Genomic DNA, 18,223 nt, shown 5'->3' on the forward strand with positions numbered 1-18,223 from the left:
TCCTCGCACATTTCATTGTAGTATTTTGCTTTGTCATTCCGAGCAGCCTTTTGGAATCTTCTGTTCAGCTCTTTAGTATCTTGAATTCTTCCTTGTGTTTTGGCTTCTCTACGCTCCAGTGAAATCTTCAGAGTCTCTTCTGACATCCATTTTGGTAAGGTTGTTAATAGATACAGCTTTCTTGGCTCCACAATCAACACTCTTGGCACCAGCAGTTAGGAAATCAAAAGAAGAATTGCATTAGAAAAATCTGCTGTCAGAGACCTCTCCAGAGTGCTGAGAAACAATGATGTCAGTCTAGAGACTAAGGTGTGTCTCATCCAGTCCACAGTCTTCACAATTACTTGATATGCATCAGAGAGCTTGATAATAACAAAGGATTACAGAAGAATTGATGCCTTTGAGTTGTGATGCTGGAGAAAAGTTTTGAACATACCATGGACTACTAAGAAACAAATAGGTCTGTCTTGCAGCGGGTGAAACCAAGTTTCTCCTTGGAGGTTAGAATTTTGAAGCTCTGTTTCACATAATTTGGGCACATGGCCAGGAGGGATCAGTCCTTGGAGAAGGACATCATGCTCAGAAGGTTGTAGAGACAGTGCAGGAGAGGAAGATCCCAGATAAGATGGATTGATACAGTAACTGGGGCAATGGGGGTTGGTGTGTTAGAGTCAGTGAGACTGGCTCAAGATAGGACAGGCATCAGAGTTGCTGTACATGGGGTCATTATGGGTCACAGGAGACTCAATGGCACATAAAACCAACAACTTCAATTAAACAGAGATGGAAGGCTATGATTAATTATTTTGGAGAACTGTTTTCACTGTGATTGCTTGAAGCAAAAATTTTCTGTTTTTAAAAAATATTTCTACAGTATCTACAATGTGTTCTACAGGATAAAGTGTGGAAGTCAATATACTACTAGTGTATCCCTTCCTTGTCAGGCATTTAAAGAGTCATGCTTATCGTTTCTAGGCTGGTACAACATGTTATGTTCACTTACTCAGAGGAACTAATTGAGTTACATTCATTTACCTGGAGAAAAGAACAAACAGGTGAGAATGAGGGAAAATGCCTGTCCCTAACAAACCAATTACAATGGAAATAAATCCTCAGCAAAGATCCCTCATTTAGTAGGTACTAAGGATATTCAAGAGCTCCAGAAATCTGAGGACAGAGGGAAAGAGAAAAGTATCCTTAGACGAAACGAGCTCTGATGTCATAGTCTGGAGGGCATTTTGTTACTAACCCAACAGTAGCAGATCTGGTCATCCAAATCCACCAGCAACTAAGTGCATGCCTCTGAAAGCCTGCTGGAGGAGTCAGCTCCAACAGGACAGCAGTGCAAAAGTTTTATAAGTAACAAGAACCTTGAAAAAATCATTTCCTTGTGATAGACAGAAGTCTTTTCCCCTAGAGACACCAGCATACATCAGGATAATGACCCAGTTTTCACAAACCTCCATTCCTCCTAACGAGACAAAACTTAAAGCCAAATCCAACCCTCTCCATCAAGTCTATCCTCTTGCTACCCTCTGTGGGCTTTTTAAGACTGCAAATCTTTATGCGACGGGACTATCCATTTCTCTCTCAAAGAGCAGCTATTGGATGCAAACCATGGAGAATCAGTTAGCATGCAACACATTATGTCCTATGCTACCCCTTTAACTGAAGATACTGCTGACAAATAGAGAATGTACCAAGGAGCACTTTTTATTTTACGTAACTCTTTGTCGTTTTTAAATAAGCATTCACGCTTGCGTGGTACTGAAATGATCAACGGACCCTAAAATCACTTAATAAGGTAAGAAAAGTAAAATTCATTCTCTGAATTCGAGACATGAACAACAGATAATAGAGAAGGTAAAATAAATATGGGAATCATAGCTCACTAAATATGAATTTCATTCTGATACAATTTTGTTTCAAGTCCAGCATAAATGAATTAGGCTTATGTACTTGGAAAAATGTTAGTTGCAAATATTTTTAGGTTCTTGGTTTTTTTCTGATATCATTTATTGAAAATTTAAGTGTTTTTATGATTGCATCAGATTTTAAATTCCTTCAAAGAGTAAGATTACATCTTTCATTTTGTCTTCCTGTGTTTCTCTTCAAATAACCTTTAAGTTTATTATTTATGTGATACCTTCTTGAAACTTCACAGAACTAAGATACTTTAAACATTAGTAACAAATCCACAAACATTAACTAATCCATCCAATAATTTTCATTATCACTCAGAAATCATTTGTTTCTGATGCAAAGCTTTATAATTCCTCCTTGATAAAATTGAGATATACAAGATCAGATTCCTTCCAAAAAATTGGAAGACCTTTCCCATATCAATACATTCCTTGTGAGTCCACATTTCTAGTACCTTTCCAAAATTGTTCATTGAGAGAAGTGCTACAACCGAAATGTTTTTAAAAAAACTGAAAACCATCCTTTTTTTATAGTTGAGTATATTCACAGGTATAGCCTATAATAGAACATTTTATCTATACTAGCTATCTAATTATCATATGGAGAGAGCGAAACCAAGTTTCTCCTTGTAGGCTAGGATTTTGAAGCTCCATCTCACATAATTGGGGCATGTGGCAGGAGGGACCGGTCCTTGAAGAACATCATGCTTGGAAGGGTGGAGGGACAGCACAGGAAAGGAAGACTCCCAGATAAGATGGATTGGTACAGTAACTTAGTCAGTGAGACTTGCTCAAGACAAGGCAGGCTTCAGAGCTGTTGTACACAGGGTCGCTGTGAGTCACAGGTGACTTGACAGCACATAACAACAACAAGTATTATATATCTAACAATAGTGTTGGATTGTTTACTATTGTAATATTTATGCATTTGGAAATAAGAACTAATAGTTACATAAGCTATGGGAAAGGAAAAAGACTTGACTTTCTTTTCCCATTCATTTTGACAGGTACTCACCTCCTCCAAAGGGTCCCCATATCACCCGGCGGATAGACTTCACCCAGTCTTCCATGTCATTCTGGGTACTCGCCATGAGGAGGTAGCTTTCATGATTTGCAGTCATCCGCACACGATCTCCTCCTGTGAAAGTCAGGAATACATGAGTGTGCATTCAGTTAAAGGCTCTGCTCACCAGCCTCTAGGCTAATCTCTAGGAGTTTGTCCAATGCAGATCCTACTAGTATGGAATTCTACCCGATGAGGTGGACATATTTACCATGGTCTCAGAATTGGAGTGGAAAATATGTTTTAAAAGGAAAAGACTCCGATTTCCAGGAGAAATCTGGGGAACAAATGTAATTCCCCAAACAAAGCCTGGCTTTTTGTCCTAGCAACAACCCAGAGGCCTGCATTAACTCATAATCCATCTATTTACACCAAGCTGCTGAATAGGGGGAAAAGAGCAAAAACAAAATAAGAGATGGAGAAGTTGAAATAGTGGGGTATGCAGCTGCTTGGATTTGAATTTAAAATAAGTACTGAGCCATATAAACACTATTTAAACACATTCACAGTGAGGTCAGTGGCAAACCGTTGCAGTTCTACCAAAGGGAAAAGAAACACAGAAAAAATGAGATCCTCCTCTATCTCAGTCAGAGAAGTGAAACAATTCCCCTCAGATCACTTGTTCAGAAGCACAAACAAATAAAGCTGAAGGAAGAACAAAGGTGTTCAGACACTGTAGAGAGCTAAGTCCACAACCCAGGTGGCGCTCACAACTCTAATGTGTTTTAGAAAATTCCAATGAGATCCTCATGACTCGAGGTTCATGGAATCTATTACTTTCTCCCCAAAGAATAACTCCATTAACTTGAAAACTTTTCATAACCTCTAATACCAACTTTGAAATGATAGATTTTTGAAGCAGGGGACTTAATGTCTTATGATGTTTTACAGACATTTCTATTTCTCTAAAGATTTTTTTTTCTTCATAAAACTGGGATAATGATTGAAATAGGTACTGAAACATCAATTTCCTTATATTTTATTGTATTTAAAAAGGAGCATTTTTGAAGACAAACCTCAGTGTTTGCAGCTTAGAAAAATGGAGGGTTGTTCACACAAAGAATAATTAAGAAAATAAGCTAGTACATAGCTGGATTCTAGTAATATAGTTTTATTACACCATTTTCTTAAGGTACTGAAATTATCTATCAACATTTAGCTCTCACTAAATGTTATAAACTTGCAGCTTTGAGTTGAGAAAACATTCTAGAAGTGTTTTGGTTTATATTGTTGTTTTTCTATTTGTGTTTAAGTGACACTGAGTACCTTTAAGAAGAATTGGAGTCTCTCTAAACAGATTCCATTTCACATTCCTACGCACTCAACCTAATTAACAGAGTTCTGAAAACTATAGACAACTGAGTTTGTGACTTTTTAATTTGATTCAAGTAATCTAGGTAGAATAGTATAACTATCCTAGCATTGGCAAAATTATAGAACAGAAGGTCAGAATAGTGAAAAAAAAACACTTTAAATCAACCATTTGAGCAGTTTGAATTAAGATATTGAATTTTAATACACCTGGGAAGGGCAAAAGGTGGGGCCAAGATAATAGACACTTATTAAAATGAGTGAATGGAAAGGCAATATACAAGAAACATTGTATGATAATTAATCTTACAAAAAATATGTATGGATGGCTTAATGAAAACCCAGTATGCTTTGTAAACTTGCACTGAAGTCACAGTAACAAATGGAAGAAAACAGGAATAATAATTCATACATTGCAAAGATTTTGTAAGTTAAATTGAAATTGTTATGCCTTCGACTCACTTGTGACTCACAGCAACCCTATGTACAACAGCTCTGAATACTGCTCTTTCCTGTGCCAAATTGATTGTCTCTGACACACCTACCCCATTACCCCAGTCACTGAGTCAATCTATTTCATTGAGGGTTTTCCTCTCTTGCACTGTCCCTCCACTCTCTCAAGTATGATGTTCCTAGTATGAAATCACCACCCTAATTATATAGAAGAGCTTAAAAAAATGTTTTGAATGTCTTTTTTTAATACTGGAAGAAAAAAAATATCCTGTTGTGTTTCATGTGTTAAAGATGTCCTGCATGGAGCCTATTAAAAAGATTAAATATGAAAAAAAAAAGTATGATGTTCCTCTCCAAGGACTGATCCCTCCTTGCCCAATGTATGTTAGATGAAGCTTCAGAATCCTTGCTCCAAGGAGCAGCAGTTTAAGGATGAACCTTAATCTCTTCTTCATCTATCATGGTGCTGTCAATTGGCCCAGTAGTGAGAATCTTTGTCTTCTTGATATTCAGCTCCAATACATATTGAAGACTACAGTCCTTGACCTTCTGCAGCAAGCATGTTAGGTCCTGTTCAGTTTATACAAGCAAGATTGTGTCATCTGGATAAAATAAAGTTGTTGATGAGTTTTCCTTCATTTCTTATGCCACATTCCTCCTCATAAAGCCCAGCCTCCTGAATGATCAGCTGTGCATGTAGATTGAAAAGATATGGAGACAAGATGCATCCCTGATGCACTCCCTTCCTGATTTTGAACCACACAGCACCATGATAGAACAACTGGCAGTACCATGATAGATGGAGAAGAGATTGGGGTTGTTAACTGTTACAGTTTGCTCGGCTCCACAATCAACACTCCTAACACCAGCTGTCAGGAAACCTAAAGGAGAATTGTATGGTATAATGTGCTGTCAAGGACCTTTCTAGAGTATGGAAAAGCAACGATGTCAATCTAGAGACTAAGGTGCCCCTCATTCAGGCTATGGTTTTCGCAATTACTTGCTATGCACCAGAGAGGTGAATAATGACCAAGGATGACAGAAGAATTGATGCCTTTGAGTTATGGTGCTGGAGAAGTGTCTTGATTATACCATGGACTGCCAAGAAAAGAAATAGGTCTGTCTTGGAGAAGCTGAAACCAAGTTTCTCCTTTTAGGCTAGGATTTTGAAGTTCTTTCTCACATATTTTGGGCATGTGGCCAGGAAGGAGTGACCCTTGGAGAAGGACATCTTGCTCAGAAGAATGGAGAGACAGTACAGGAGAAGAAGACCCTGAATGAGGTGGTATGATACAGTAAGTAGGGCAATGGGAGTAGGTGTGTAGGATTAAATGATACCCGCTCAGGACAGGACAGGCTTCAAAGCTGTTGTACATAGGGTTGCTATGAGTAGGGTGATTCAACAGCCAATAACAACAACAACAAGAAGGATGAACCTTTTTGTTCTCCAAGGAGTTCACTGTACATTAATTACTCTTCTCCAACACCACAGCTCAAAGGCATCAACTCTCCTTCTATCATTCCTAGTTATTGTCTATCTCTCTAATGCATAGCAAGTAATTTTGAAGACTATGGCCTGAATCAGGCTCACCTTAGTCTCTTAATCTCCAGACAGTGATCATTGTTTTTCAGTACTCTGGTGAGGTCCCTAAAAGCAGATTTTCCCAAAGAATGAAAATATTAGGACTATTATAGGTTAAAATAGATATTGTGAAAATGTTCTTTCTCATTTAACTTATACCTACCTCTCCCAATGTATAAAAGACATTAAATTAAATAGACCTCATAAATACACCTCTTAAATGCTTAGGAATTAGTCAACTGTATGCACATAAATAGCAAATGTCATCCTATTTGACACAGATCTATATATCAAAAGTATATAGTGCATACATATGGAAAAACACCACAAATTAATGTGTAGATGCAAGGCTGCATGACACATGAGTGGCAGAAATACCTAGATGACAAAAGAAAAAAAAATATTCATTTGGCATGGCACAGCACAATTTATTCTGATCCACAGTACTAATAAAAAAAGTTGAAATCAGAATATTTTAATGACTGACTTTGCCTGACGAATGCTTGGCAATTCAGACAGCAATATCCTGCTGTGTCACCCCTAGCCCAGGCAGAGGCAGCCTTAGTAAGAAGAGTTAATGACAGCTGCTGGAGTGTTCATCCCTGACAGTTGGAAAAAGGAGCGCAACTAGCCATTATCTTCTGACTTCTCATTTGATTCTTTATCTCTGTCAGCAATGCCATGTGTCTGACCCTAAAGCTCATTTAGGCTGCCAATCAAAGATATGGAATTCCATCCCTGGATTACCTAGAGATACAGATCTTGACTCCACTGTGTATTTATTAGTAACAGAGGGAAAACAATGTGGAAACTCTAAAAGCTTCTGGACAACTTGTGACTTCCAGAAACTGCCTATAAATGAACTAGATTCTTTGTACTCAGTACTGGTGGTTGCTAACTGGAGAGGTCAGCCATTCTTTCTTATACTCCTTCAGTTCTAAGAGTATGCTACTGAACCTTGAAAAGGAGCAAACGAAAACCTCTATATAATAGGGAACTCAGTAAGTGAAGTACAGGGCATGTGTTTTTAGTCTGTTTCATGAAGATCAAGTTTCACACTCTATGTTAAATATTTACAAGGGGTTTTTGTTGTTTATTTTTTAATTCGTTCTTTTGTTGTGCTTTTCCTTTAAGCATTTGTGAAGCTAAAATATTTTCAAAAGCAATAATCTAAGGTTGCTGGTATATACTGTCATATTGGAACCAAGGCATAGCCCATCCTCTGGCAGGTTTTCAGAGGCAGTAAAACACATGGGAGGAGACTGTCCATATTTCTTCTGCAGAGCAACTGGTGGATTTGAATTATCTACTTTTGGGGTTGGTAGTACAACTCCTTACTAATCAATACAAGGTAAAATTGAAATAAGTAACCTTAAGATTTAATTTTTAGAGAAATTAGGGTCAGAGGTAAGCAATCAACAATCAACTTGTTGCTATCACACTGGTTTAACCTCTTAGCAATCCTATAGTGGTTTTATTATTATTATTATTATTACTATCTGTTGAGTCAAGTATGACTCGTTGCTGTTGCTTTTATTGTTGTTGTTTTTATGTGTCATCAAGTTGCCTGTGATTCAGACCTTATGCACAATATTTCTGAACCCTGCCCTATCCTGAGTCAATCTTACTGACTCTGATACACCTACTCACATTATCCTAGTTACTGTGTCAATCCATCTCATCAGGCGTCTTCCTCCCCTAAGCTGTCTCTCCACCTTTCCATTCATGATGTCCTTCTCCAAAGACCGATTCCTCTTGGCCATGTGCTCGAAGCATGTGAGGAGTTTGAAAATCCTTGCCTCCAAGGAGCAGTTTATTTTTACACTCTCCAGCACAGACCTGTTTGTTCTATTGAAAGTACATGGTATGTTGAATGCTCTGATCCAATATCACAACTCAAAGGCATTGATTTTTCTTCTGTTTTCCTCAGTCATTGTCCAGCTTCCTGACACATAGCAAGTGATTGCCAAGACTATGGTCTGGATCAGGTGCACGCTTTCTCCTGTCTGACATCATTGCTCTTTCACACTCTGGAAAGGTCTCTGACTACAGATTTCCCTAAAGCAATTAATTTTTCTTTAATCTGCTAACTGCTGGTGCCAAGAGTGCTGACTGTGGAGCCAAGAAAGCTGAAGTTGTTAACAATCTCAATCTTTTCTCTATCTTTCATGGTGCTGCCGATTGGCCTGATGGTAAGAATTTTGTGGTTCTTTTTGATGTTGAGTTTTAATTAATATTAAAGACTATAGTCCTTGACTTTTTGCAATAATTGTTTCAGATCAGATTTTTTGATGGACAAATTTGCAAAAAAATATTTTTTAAGATAAATGTTGGAAATGACACATTAAGGAATATAGGAAATATTTCTCATGGTAAGATTATTAATATGAAGCAACTAACAAATCATTATGAAACCACAAAATTTTTTAACACAAAAGCAAATTCAGGTTTCAATCTAATATAGTGTTTAAAAGGTGTTGGAAAAGTAGAAAATTGGAGAAAGAGAAGACCTTCAACCAGATTAATTGACATAGTGACTGCTGCAATAGCGTTAAGTGGTCAGAAATTATGAGGATGGCACAGGATAGAAGAGGTTCAGATCTGTAGTTCATAGGGTGGCTATGAATCACACTCAACTGCATGGTACCACCAATAATGTATAGCTTAATGTTCATGGAAAATACCAAGCCAGGTAAATGGTAAGATGCTAGACAGAAATATGCAGTCTTTTTTTTTTAAGACTTAGTGACTTCTTTTATTTGTAGTAACTCCCACTGAGTTAAATACACATATAGATAAACAAGCTGCTATTAATAATCTAGTAACTATTTCATTTAAGGAGACTTCCATTTTACACTATAATGTTTTAATATTCTCTACTGAAATGCAATTGTTTACTTAATAAAGCACAAGGAGATTCTTCGGCAGTTTCCTGGAAAAAAAAGAAACATTTTTATGCCTCCTTTGAAAGGAAATTAAATTGAAAATCCTGCATTTAAATAACACGAAGGTAGTGACACCAATGGATTGGAGCCAGGAAATTCAAATGTAAAGTTGAGGCTGGCACTTTGTGGTGTCAGCACAGTGTACAGAATATATGACGGACTCTCAGGAGGAAAGTAACTGTCTCAGAATAAGTGCAACTAGGCTGCTCTTTGAGGCAAGGATGGTGAAACACTGTCTCACATATTTTGGGCATGACTTCAGTTCTTGGAAAAAGAGATCATACTTGTCAAGAAAATGGTAGATGAGAAGAAGACCCTTACAGAATGGACCAACACAATTATCACAACAATGGACTCCAAAATGGCCAACTTTTTAGGATGGTATAGCATAGGGAAAGGTTTCTCTCTCTGTTGATAGGGTCACTATGAGTTAAAGTTGACTTGATGCCATCTAATAACAACATCAATAAAGGTGGCTTTGGGAACTGTTGTTGTTGTTGTCTTTTTGTATTTTTCCAGTTATCAAACATGTTTTCTTTAGATATTATTCCAGAAACACGAAAAATAATTTTAAAATTAGAAAAGTCATATTAATGTTAGAGTTAGAAAAAGAAAATCACTCAGAAGCAAGGATAAAAAAACGTAAGGTCACAAAAGTACTCCACAATAAAAAGTCAATGTGAATATAAAGATAGTAATCTTTGAGCACTTTTTTGGAGGTTCTAGCAGGGAAGTGCAGCTACTCTATACCCTTGACCAAAGGATGGTCTTCCTTGTATCGAGTATGATAGTTCTCGTCAACCAAGTGCATAGCTTCGAGAGGGTTGCACATGGATCGGTGAGGGAGGAAGGAGACACCTGCCTACCCAGCCAGATCAGCCAAATCAACCCTGGCAATCAATAGGGTGACAGATGTCACAGCCAGATCACCCTCACATCCAAAGATAGTTATCTTTCAGCTGTGGTGTTGGAGAAAAGTACTGAATATCCTGTGGACTGTCACAAGAACAAATAAGTCTTAGAGACAGGGCTCCCAGAGTGTTCCTTGGAGGCATGATAAAGCTTTGTCTTACATACATCTGCTACATGTTGCTAGGAGAGAGGCTATTCCTTGGAGAGGAGGGACATCATGCTTGGAAAGGGGGAGCTTCGGTTAAAGACAAGAAGACCCTCAACCAGATCGACTGACACAGTGACTGCTGCAATGGGCTCAAGTGTGTCAGGCAGTGAGGAGCCAAAGGATAGGACAGAGTTCATATCTGTTATATTTGACTTGATGGCACCTGACAACAACACCAACGCTAAATTAATTTAGGGCTGCTTTAATGATATTAGTTTTGAGTTTTCTTAAATTATCTATAAAACTTCTCTCATTTTTTTCTAGTAACTGAGAAAATGTTAAATTTTGTAATTGTTCAATCTTTAATCTTTTTAGTGGTAAAGGGATTGCTATCATTATATATGATGGGAGGAAGAAGATGGGTAACCTCTTCCCATGCTATTCACTGCCTCTGTAAAGTTTTTGGAGGGTATATGAGTCAGTTCTGACTCAATGGTATATACCAACAACATTGTTGGCATTATGTTTCAAAAATACATTGATAATGAAATGTTTATCTGCACTTATTGTGTAAAACATTCGAAAAATAATAAACCAAATAAACTTTTGTTATTTTACCTTGGGGAAATATAATTATAAATTATCAATATAAAAATATAAATGACAAAAATAATTTCACAGAAATGATATATTTATGATGTATACTTAATTCTGAGGGGACAAAAAAGAAAGCTATACTGTGAATTACTTAGCTGTATTTAAACTCCACTGCAAGCTGTCCCAGGTAAACTGAGGTCATGAACATTTGAATAGTTTCCAAGCAGAGTTTATATCAGGTTGGTGGCCCAAGGGCATTTCAATGAGCACCTTTAATGCTGTTAATAATTTCAAGGGTGAAATATTTCCTCATTCCCAATTCCAAATCAAGCCAAACAAAATCTTTTGTACCATTCATTTTTTTACGACTACAAGAATCATATCAATGTCATAAATAGGTTTATTAATTTTCATTTATTCAACTAAAAGTTCTTATTTTCTCTGTTGTTTTTGTTGTATACCACTGAATAAACTAAGCCTCAAAGCAACCTATGAACCTACATCTGAACCTTGTCCAATCCAGCTCCACCTTCTCTATCTCTGCCATATTCAAGATCATTGTTACAATCACTGTGCTATTTTAACTTGAGAGTCTTTCTCTTTCTCTGATCCCCTGCCTTTCCCCAAATAAAATCTTTTTTCCCAAGACTGCCCCTCCTGACAACATGCCTGATGTATGAGAGACTAAGTTTCACTATCATTGCCTCTAAGGAACACTTTAATTGCACTTTCTCCAAGACAAATTTGTTGCTGTTCCACAGTCCCTGAGATACTTAACACTCTTCATCAATACCACAGCTCAGACACCAATTCTTCCCATGCCATCTTTATTCATCATCCAACTTTCAGATGCACACAGAGCAACTGAAAATGCCTTGAATCAGTCCTTAAACTGACATTATTGCTTTTTAGCACTTTGGAGAAGTCCTTAACAACAGATTCTCCAATATAAGAAGCCTTTTGACTCTTTGACTGCTATTGCCATTGTTGTTGATTGTAGATCCAGGGAAAATGAAATTGTTGACAACTTCAACATTTTTTTTCCATTTATCATAATATTGCCTATTGGTCTATGTGTGATGATTTTTATTTTCTTAATTATGAGACCTAGTCTGTATGAAGGCTTCAATCTTCTATCTTTTGCAGCAAGTTCTTCAAATGCTGTTTATTTTATGCAAGCTGTTAGAAGTTCTTTCTTGGAGAGGAACATGATGCTTGGAAATGCAGAGGGTCTGTGAAGACAGAACAAAACCTTCAACCAGGTGGATTGACACAGTGACAGCTGAAATGGGTCTACTGCATCAGTAAGGGGTGAGAATGGCACAGGATACGACAGGGTTCAGATCAGTTGTTTATAGGGTTGCTATACAACAATAACAATGTTTCTTTGTTCTCTTTAGACAACTGCTTCTTGGTCTGTGTCTAGGTTTTGCTGAAGCACAATTAGTTGTTCTAGGATTCCCATTCTTCTCAATTTTACCTAAAAATTCAAATGTCAGTGCCTAATCAATAAAAGACAAGTATTATTTTACGCAAATTTAAGTTATCAATTTGTGGATAACAAGATTCTAATGATAAATTGAATTGCAAACTAAGAAGATAATGCTGAAGCCTCTCAGTGAAAATTGACTGAGATGGAGAAAAAAATGTCCCTTTTATGGAGCATAGAATTTGCAAACATATAACATTATGTGAAAAACAAGCAAGATATTATAAGCCCCTATCGATCCTATGACTATATATCACTGTGTCAATCCACCTGGTTGAGGGTCTTCCTCTCCTTTCACCGGCCCTCTGCATTTCCAAGCACCACGGTCCTTTTCCAATGAATACCCCTCCTTCTAGCAAGATGCCTGAAGTATGTAAAGTGAAACTTTTATCATCTTTGCCTCCAAAAAGTGCTCCAGCTGCACTTTACCCAAGACAAATTTGTTTGGTCTTTTGGCAGTCCATTGGATGTTCTTTACATGACTGAAAACTAGGAAAAATGTGTCAAGGTTGTATCTTTTCTCCCAACCTATCAAATCTGTATAAAGAGCAAATTATTCAAGAAACTAAACTATATGAAGAAGATTGTGGCATCAGAGTTAGAAGAAGACTCATCAAAAACCTATGTTATGCAGGTGACACAACCTTCCTTGCAAAAAGTAAATGTAAAAAGTAATAAGACATTACTTAGCTCACAAAAAAGTCAAGAAAAAATGGATAGGACATTAAAAATAATATAGCCATTTTTCATATCAATTTTTGTGCTTTGTTGAGATTAAATATTTTTATGCTTTGTGAATAATTTGTGTAACTATATCTTCCTGAATGATTAAATTCTAAAATAGTGAAAGAAGCATATTTTAATATGTATTAGTTAACAGAATAGGTCTCGGAGAAAGTCGAGCCAGAGTGTTCTTTGGAGGCAAAGACGATAAAGCTTCACTTCACATACCTGGGCATGTTTCTGGGAGGGGTTATTCCTTGGAGAGGGACATGATGGTCAGAAAGGCAGAGGGCTGGTAAGGAGAAGAAAACCTTCAACGAGATGGATTGACACAATGACTGCCACAATGGGCTCCTGTGTGTCAGGAAGTGGAAGGATGTCACAGAGTAGAGCAGGGCTCAAATCTGTTGTTCATAGGGTCACTATGGGTCATACTCGACTCGTTAACCCCTAACAACAACAACAACAGTCAACAGAAAAAGGTTTAAATTTGCATAATTTTTCAAGAATTTTAAATCTCTAAACTAAAGGATAAGAATGAATTAATTATCATTGAATATTTTAAATTATGCTTAGGGCATAATACACATTGCTGTCTTATTATTCTTATTTATAATAATTTGAATTTTCACTTCCCTCCCTATAAATTAAAACCTTTCTAATGCAGGAAGTTAGATCAAGTTTGGAAAAAAATATTATTCTGCGTATATTTAAAGGAAAGTCATTTTATAAAGAACAACTTAAAAGCTAAAATCAAACTCACTACCTTGTTGAGTCAAATCCACTCACAGAAATCCTCCTTTGGAATGTCAAAGTCATACATCTTAGTAAGAGCAGATCCTTATCTTTCTTCTGTGGTGCAGCAGGTAGACTTGAACTGAAAACTGTTGAATTAAGAGTCCATCAGGTAACCCACTATTTCACTGGGTTGGCCAGTTTATTTTTAAAAGTAGAAATATAGGAAATTTTCTTTTAAATTTTAATGGAACTTTTAAAACATCAGATTGGCTAATTTTAAAATTCTAAGAATGTGTATTATTTGTGCTTTAGCATACTTGTAAGAATGGTAAACTTTATCATGTTTTATTTTTTCATATTACACTGGGAAGGCATTAGGATCTCAATTTAAACCAAACAAGATACTTTGTATTTTGCGTAAGTCAAAGGTATAGAATCTAGTCACTTCCTTTCTGGCATCTCAATTAAATGCTTCTGATTAAATCTTCCAAGATATAATGATAGAGCATTTCCTTAGCAATGTCAAAGGGCATACAATATATGTCATCTTCTAATTTAGTTACTTTAGGTTGGGAGATCAATGAATTGAGGATATTAACTGACTACTGTAGGAGGAATGCAAGTGGAATAGACAATTACACACTCAGATCAGTCTTTCTCCAACAATGATGGTCAGGATGAGAATCTTAAACTGGAGCCATTAAGAAAATGTAATAACTTAGAACTCAAAGTACGTGAAATGCTATTCCTAGGCAAAAAGGAATGTAGAATGTTTGTTGTCTCAGATGAATCTAAAATGAAAACTATTTTTTTATGTCAGAATATCATTTAGCAATTCAAAGGTTGACTTGGATCTTTAGAAAAATTAGTAAGAAAAAGAAATCCTAGTTAGAATAAGAAACCCTGAATAACTAAGTTGGACAAAATAACCCTTATGTAATGAAGACATATTTTGGTTATGTTTATGTTTTCAGAGTCGAACTCATTGCCATGGATTCAGAACAGACCCTCAGCTGATCTTCCAGCAGGCTTTCAGAGGCTATGAATCACACAGGCGAAGACTCCCTACCCTTCTCCTATGGAGCCATGGGTGGATTTGAACTGTCACAGAGGTCAATACATCTTCCTTGGGATTAACAGACTACTGTTATACTTTCCATAAACATGATGACAAATTTTCTAGTGCAGATTATCTAATAGAGTGATTGAACTTGAGAGTGCCTGCCCAGGAAGATAGGATGTAGCATCAGTACCACATTGCAACTGGTTAAAAATGCAGATTCTTAGCCCTCAACCCAGACCAACCAAGTAAGCAATTCTAGATTTGAAAGCCAGTAATCTGTTTGAAGATGTAAAGTAAGAGATTCTGATGCATAGTGAAATTTGTCCATTTGATGGCAATTGACAATTCTTGTATGTAGAAACTGTTACAGGAGACAGAGGTTATGCATTTTCCAATTCATATATTGCAACCACACTCATCCTATTAGCTTATATCCATGTCTTATCCTGTCAGTGAAAGCCATTCAGCCAGAAAGTACTAAACTCTAAAGCTATGGATCATATAACTTATTTAATTGCTTATTTGAATTGTAAATGATTAACACTCTGCAACTAGTTTTGCAAGGACATGTCATTCAAGTTGAGTTTACTGAGTTGAACAAATTTGTGGGCCTCATGCATTAAAGATATCACACTTTTATCAGAGCAAACATTGGGACTTTCAGAATTTGAATATAGAGTCACTGCATAAGAATATTTTTTTCCTACTCCACAGAAGTATCTTGAGTTAAACAGAATATTAAATTTGGAAATGTGCACACTACTTTTGAAAATGTAGATTATAATAATTTGATCTATTTTTAAAATACCTTTTACCTTATAAATGTCACTGTTTTTAATTATTAGAAATATGTAATACTACTACTAATAAAACTTTGTGCAGAGTGATTTCCTGTATATAGTTTATATTTATATTCTCTGAAACATTTGGATTTTACAATAATCCTGTATTTTGAAATGGAGCATTTATTCCAAATCCCAAAGGCACGCGGTTCAAATCCACCAGCTGCTCCACAGGAGAAGGATGGGCAATCTCCTCCTGTGTGATTAAACTGCCTCTTAAAACCCACTGGAGGATCACCTATGCATCAATTCTGACTCCATTTTACACAATAGCAACAGTATTAAGCAGGAGTGGCATCTACTTCCTAAACAACATGACTTTGGAAACTATGAATTTTGGTAAATGTTGATAGTTATTGAAAGGCTTTGGACATTCTGTTCATAGAGTCACTATTAATTGTGCTTGATTCAATGGCAATCAACAAAAACAATACTAAGCATTTGTTAAATGTTAGTCATTATTGTAGTTTGTGAGGACAGATAAATAGATAAAACAAAATCTTTAATTCAGAGTCCAAGTCTATATTTGGATTAAATAATAACATATTTGCTGTTGTTGAGTGCCATCAAGGTAAGCATGACTCACAATGACCCTATGAACAAAAGATCTAAACCCTGTTCTATAACTATTTTAGTTTCTCTAAGTTCATAGTTTCCAGAGGCATGTTGCTTAGGAAGTGGATGCCACTTCTGCTTCCAAACATGACTTAAACTTGGAGTTCCACCAAGGCGTTCACCATGTGGAACCATTATGACATTTGACACACCAGTGCCACAGTGTTCAACATCACAGCAAACCCATGTTGTCTCAGTACAGCAAGCTGACAGACCTGTGCTGTACCCCTTAGAAGAATTTTCTTCCCAAATACAGTTAACACTGAGCCTAAGAGCTGCAAGCTTCACACATGACCTATCAGCTCACATACGACTGTAAATGAAATTAAAAAATAGTTTACACCCAACTTGAACCTACCCTTAAGAATCCAACTGTTTCACACATGAACCTCCAAACTGGAGACTAAGGATCCAATTGTTGTTTTGTGTGGGGTTTTTTTTTAAGAACCCCAGAGCGTATTATTATTAGGTTGGAGGAAAAAGAAGGACAAAACTGAGAATTACTCTTTCAATGAATGAGAAAAGGAAAATTAGCCAGTAAAGATAGAGAAGCAGAAAGCATAAGGATAGATAATTGTGTCTTGTTTTTGTTCTTATTGTTATGTACCATCGAGTCGCTTGCGACTCATAGTGATCCTATGTACAAGAGCCCTAAATGCCATTCTATCCTGTGCCAACCTCGCCGTCTCAAACACACTCATTCCCACCACCCCAATTGCAGAATCGATCCATCTCATCGAGGATCTTCCTCTCCTGTGCCATCCCTTCACTTTCCCAAACATGATGTCCCTCTCCAAGGACCAGTGCCTCCTTGCAACATGCCCAAAATATGTCAGATGAAGCTTCAGAATCCTGGATTCTAAGGAGCACTCCAGCTTCACCCTCTCCAAGACAAACCTGTTTGTTCTCCTAACAGCCCATGGTCTATTCAACACTCTTTTCCAGCACCACAGCTCAAAGGCATCAATTCTCTATTATCCCTATTCACTGTCTAACTCTGTGATGCATAGCACATAATTGTGAAGACTATAGCCTGGATCAGGTGCACCTGTCTCTAGCCTGGCACTGTTGCTCTTCAGTACTCTTGAGAGGTCCTTCACAGCTGACTGTCTCAATGCAATTTGTTTCCTGATTTCCTGGCTGCTGTTACCAAGAGTGTTGATTGTGGAACCAAGTAAACTAAAACTGTTAATTATCTCAATCTCTTCACCATCCATACTGATTCTGCCAATTGGCCCAGTGGTGAGAATCTTTGTTTTCTTGATGTTGAGCTTCAATCCATATTGAAGGCTGCAGTTCTTGACCTTTTGCAGCAAACGCTTCAGGTCCTCCTCAGTTTCAGGGAGCAGGGTTGTGTCATCCGCATAATGCAGGTTGTTGATGATTCTTCCACCAATCCTGATGCCACATTCCTCCTTTTACAGCCCAGCGTCTCAGATGATCGGTTCTGCATACAGATTGAAAAGGTATAGAGACAAAATACATCCTTGATGGATCCCCTTTTTGATTCTGAACCAGGCAGTGTCTCCTTGCTCTATTCTAACAATGGCCTGCTGGTTCAAGTACAGGTTTCGCATTAGCAAATCAAATGTTCTGGGATTCCCATTCTTCTCAGAGTCAGCCATTGCTTGTGACCCACACAGTCAAAAGCCTTTGCATAGTCAATGATGCACAGAGGCTGAATTAAATGATCAGTTGATTTTCATGGTACTTGAGTCAAAGAAGGTGAGGACTGAGGATAGACCACTGGAACAGGAATACGGAGCTTACTGGATCAGGTAACATGGAACTCACTGGGTTAGGAAATGTAGGCTAGATTG

General features: G+C 37.2%; 1 protein-coding gene across 3 annotated transcripts in view; it reads right to left on the bottom strand.

Annotated features, from left to right (window-relative positions):
- The window catches only part of ARHGAP24 (Rho GTPase activating protein 24), a 654,088-nt gene that overhangs the window by 97,837 nt on the left and 538,028 nt on the right, over positions 1-18,223 (bottom strand). For all 3 annotated transcript variants that reach the window (XM_006885250.1, XM_006885252.1, XM_006885251.1), the window contains one exon: positions 2,938-3,060. In XM_006885250.1, coding sequence (XP_006885312.1) covers positions 2,938-3,060 — 123 coding nt within the window. The remainder of the gene's footprint in view (positions 1-2,937; positions 3,061-18,223) is intronic.

This window comes from Elephantulus edwardii, unplaced genomic scaffold (genome assembly GCF_000299155.1).
Source record: "Elephantulus edwardii isolate Elephantulus edwardi_28Jun2011 unplaced genomic scaffold, EleEdw1.0 scaffold00042, whole genome shotgun sequence".
Lineage (NCBI taxonomy): Eukaryota > Metazoa > Chordata > Mammalia > Macroscelidea > Macroscelididae > Elephantulus > Elephantulus edwardii.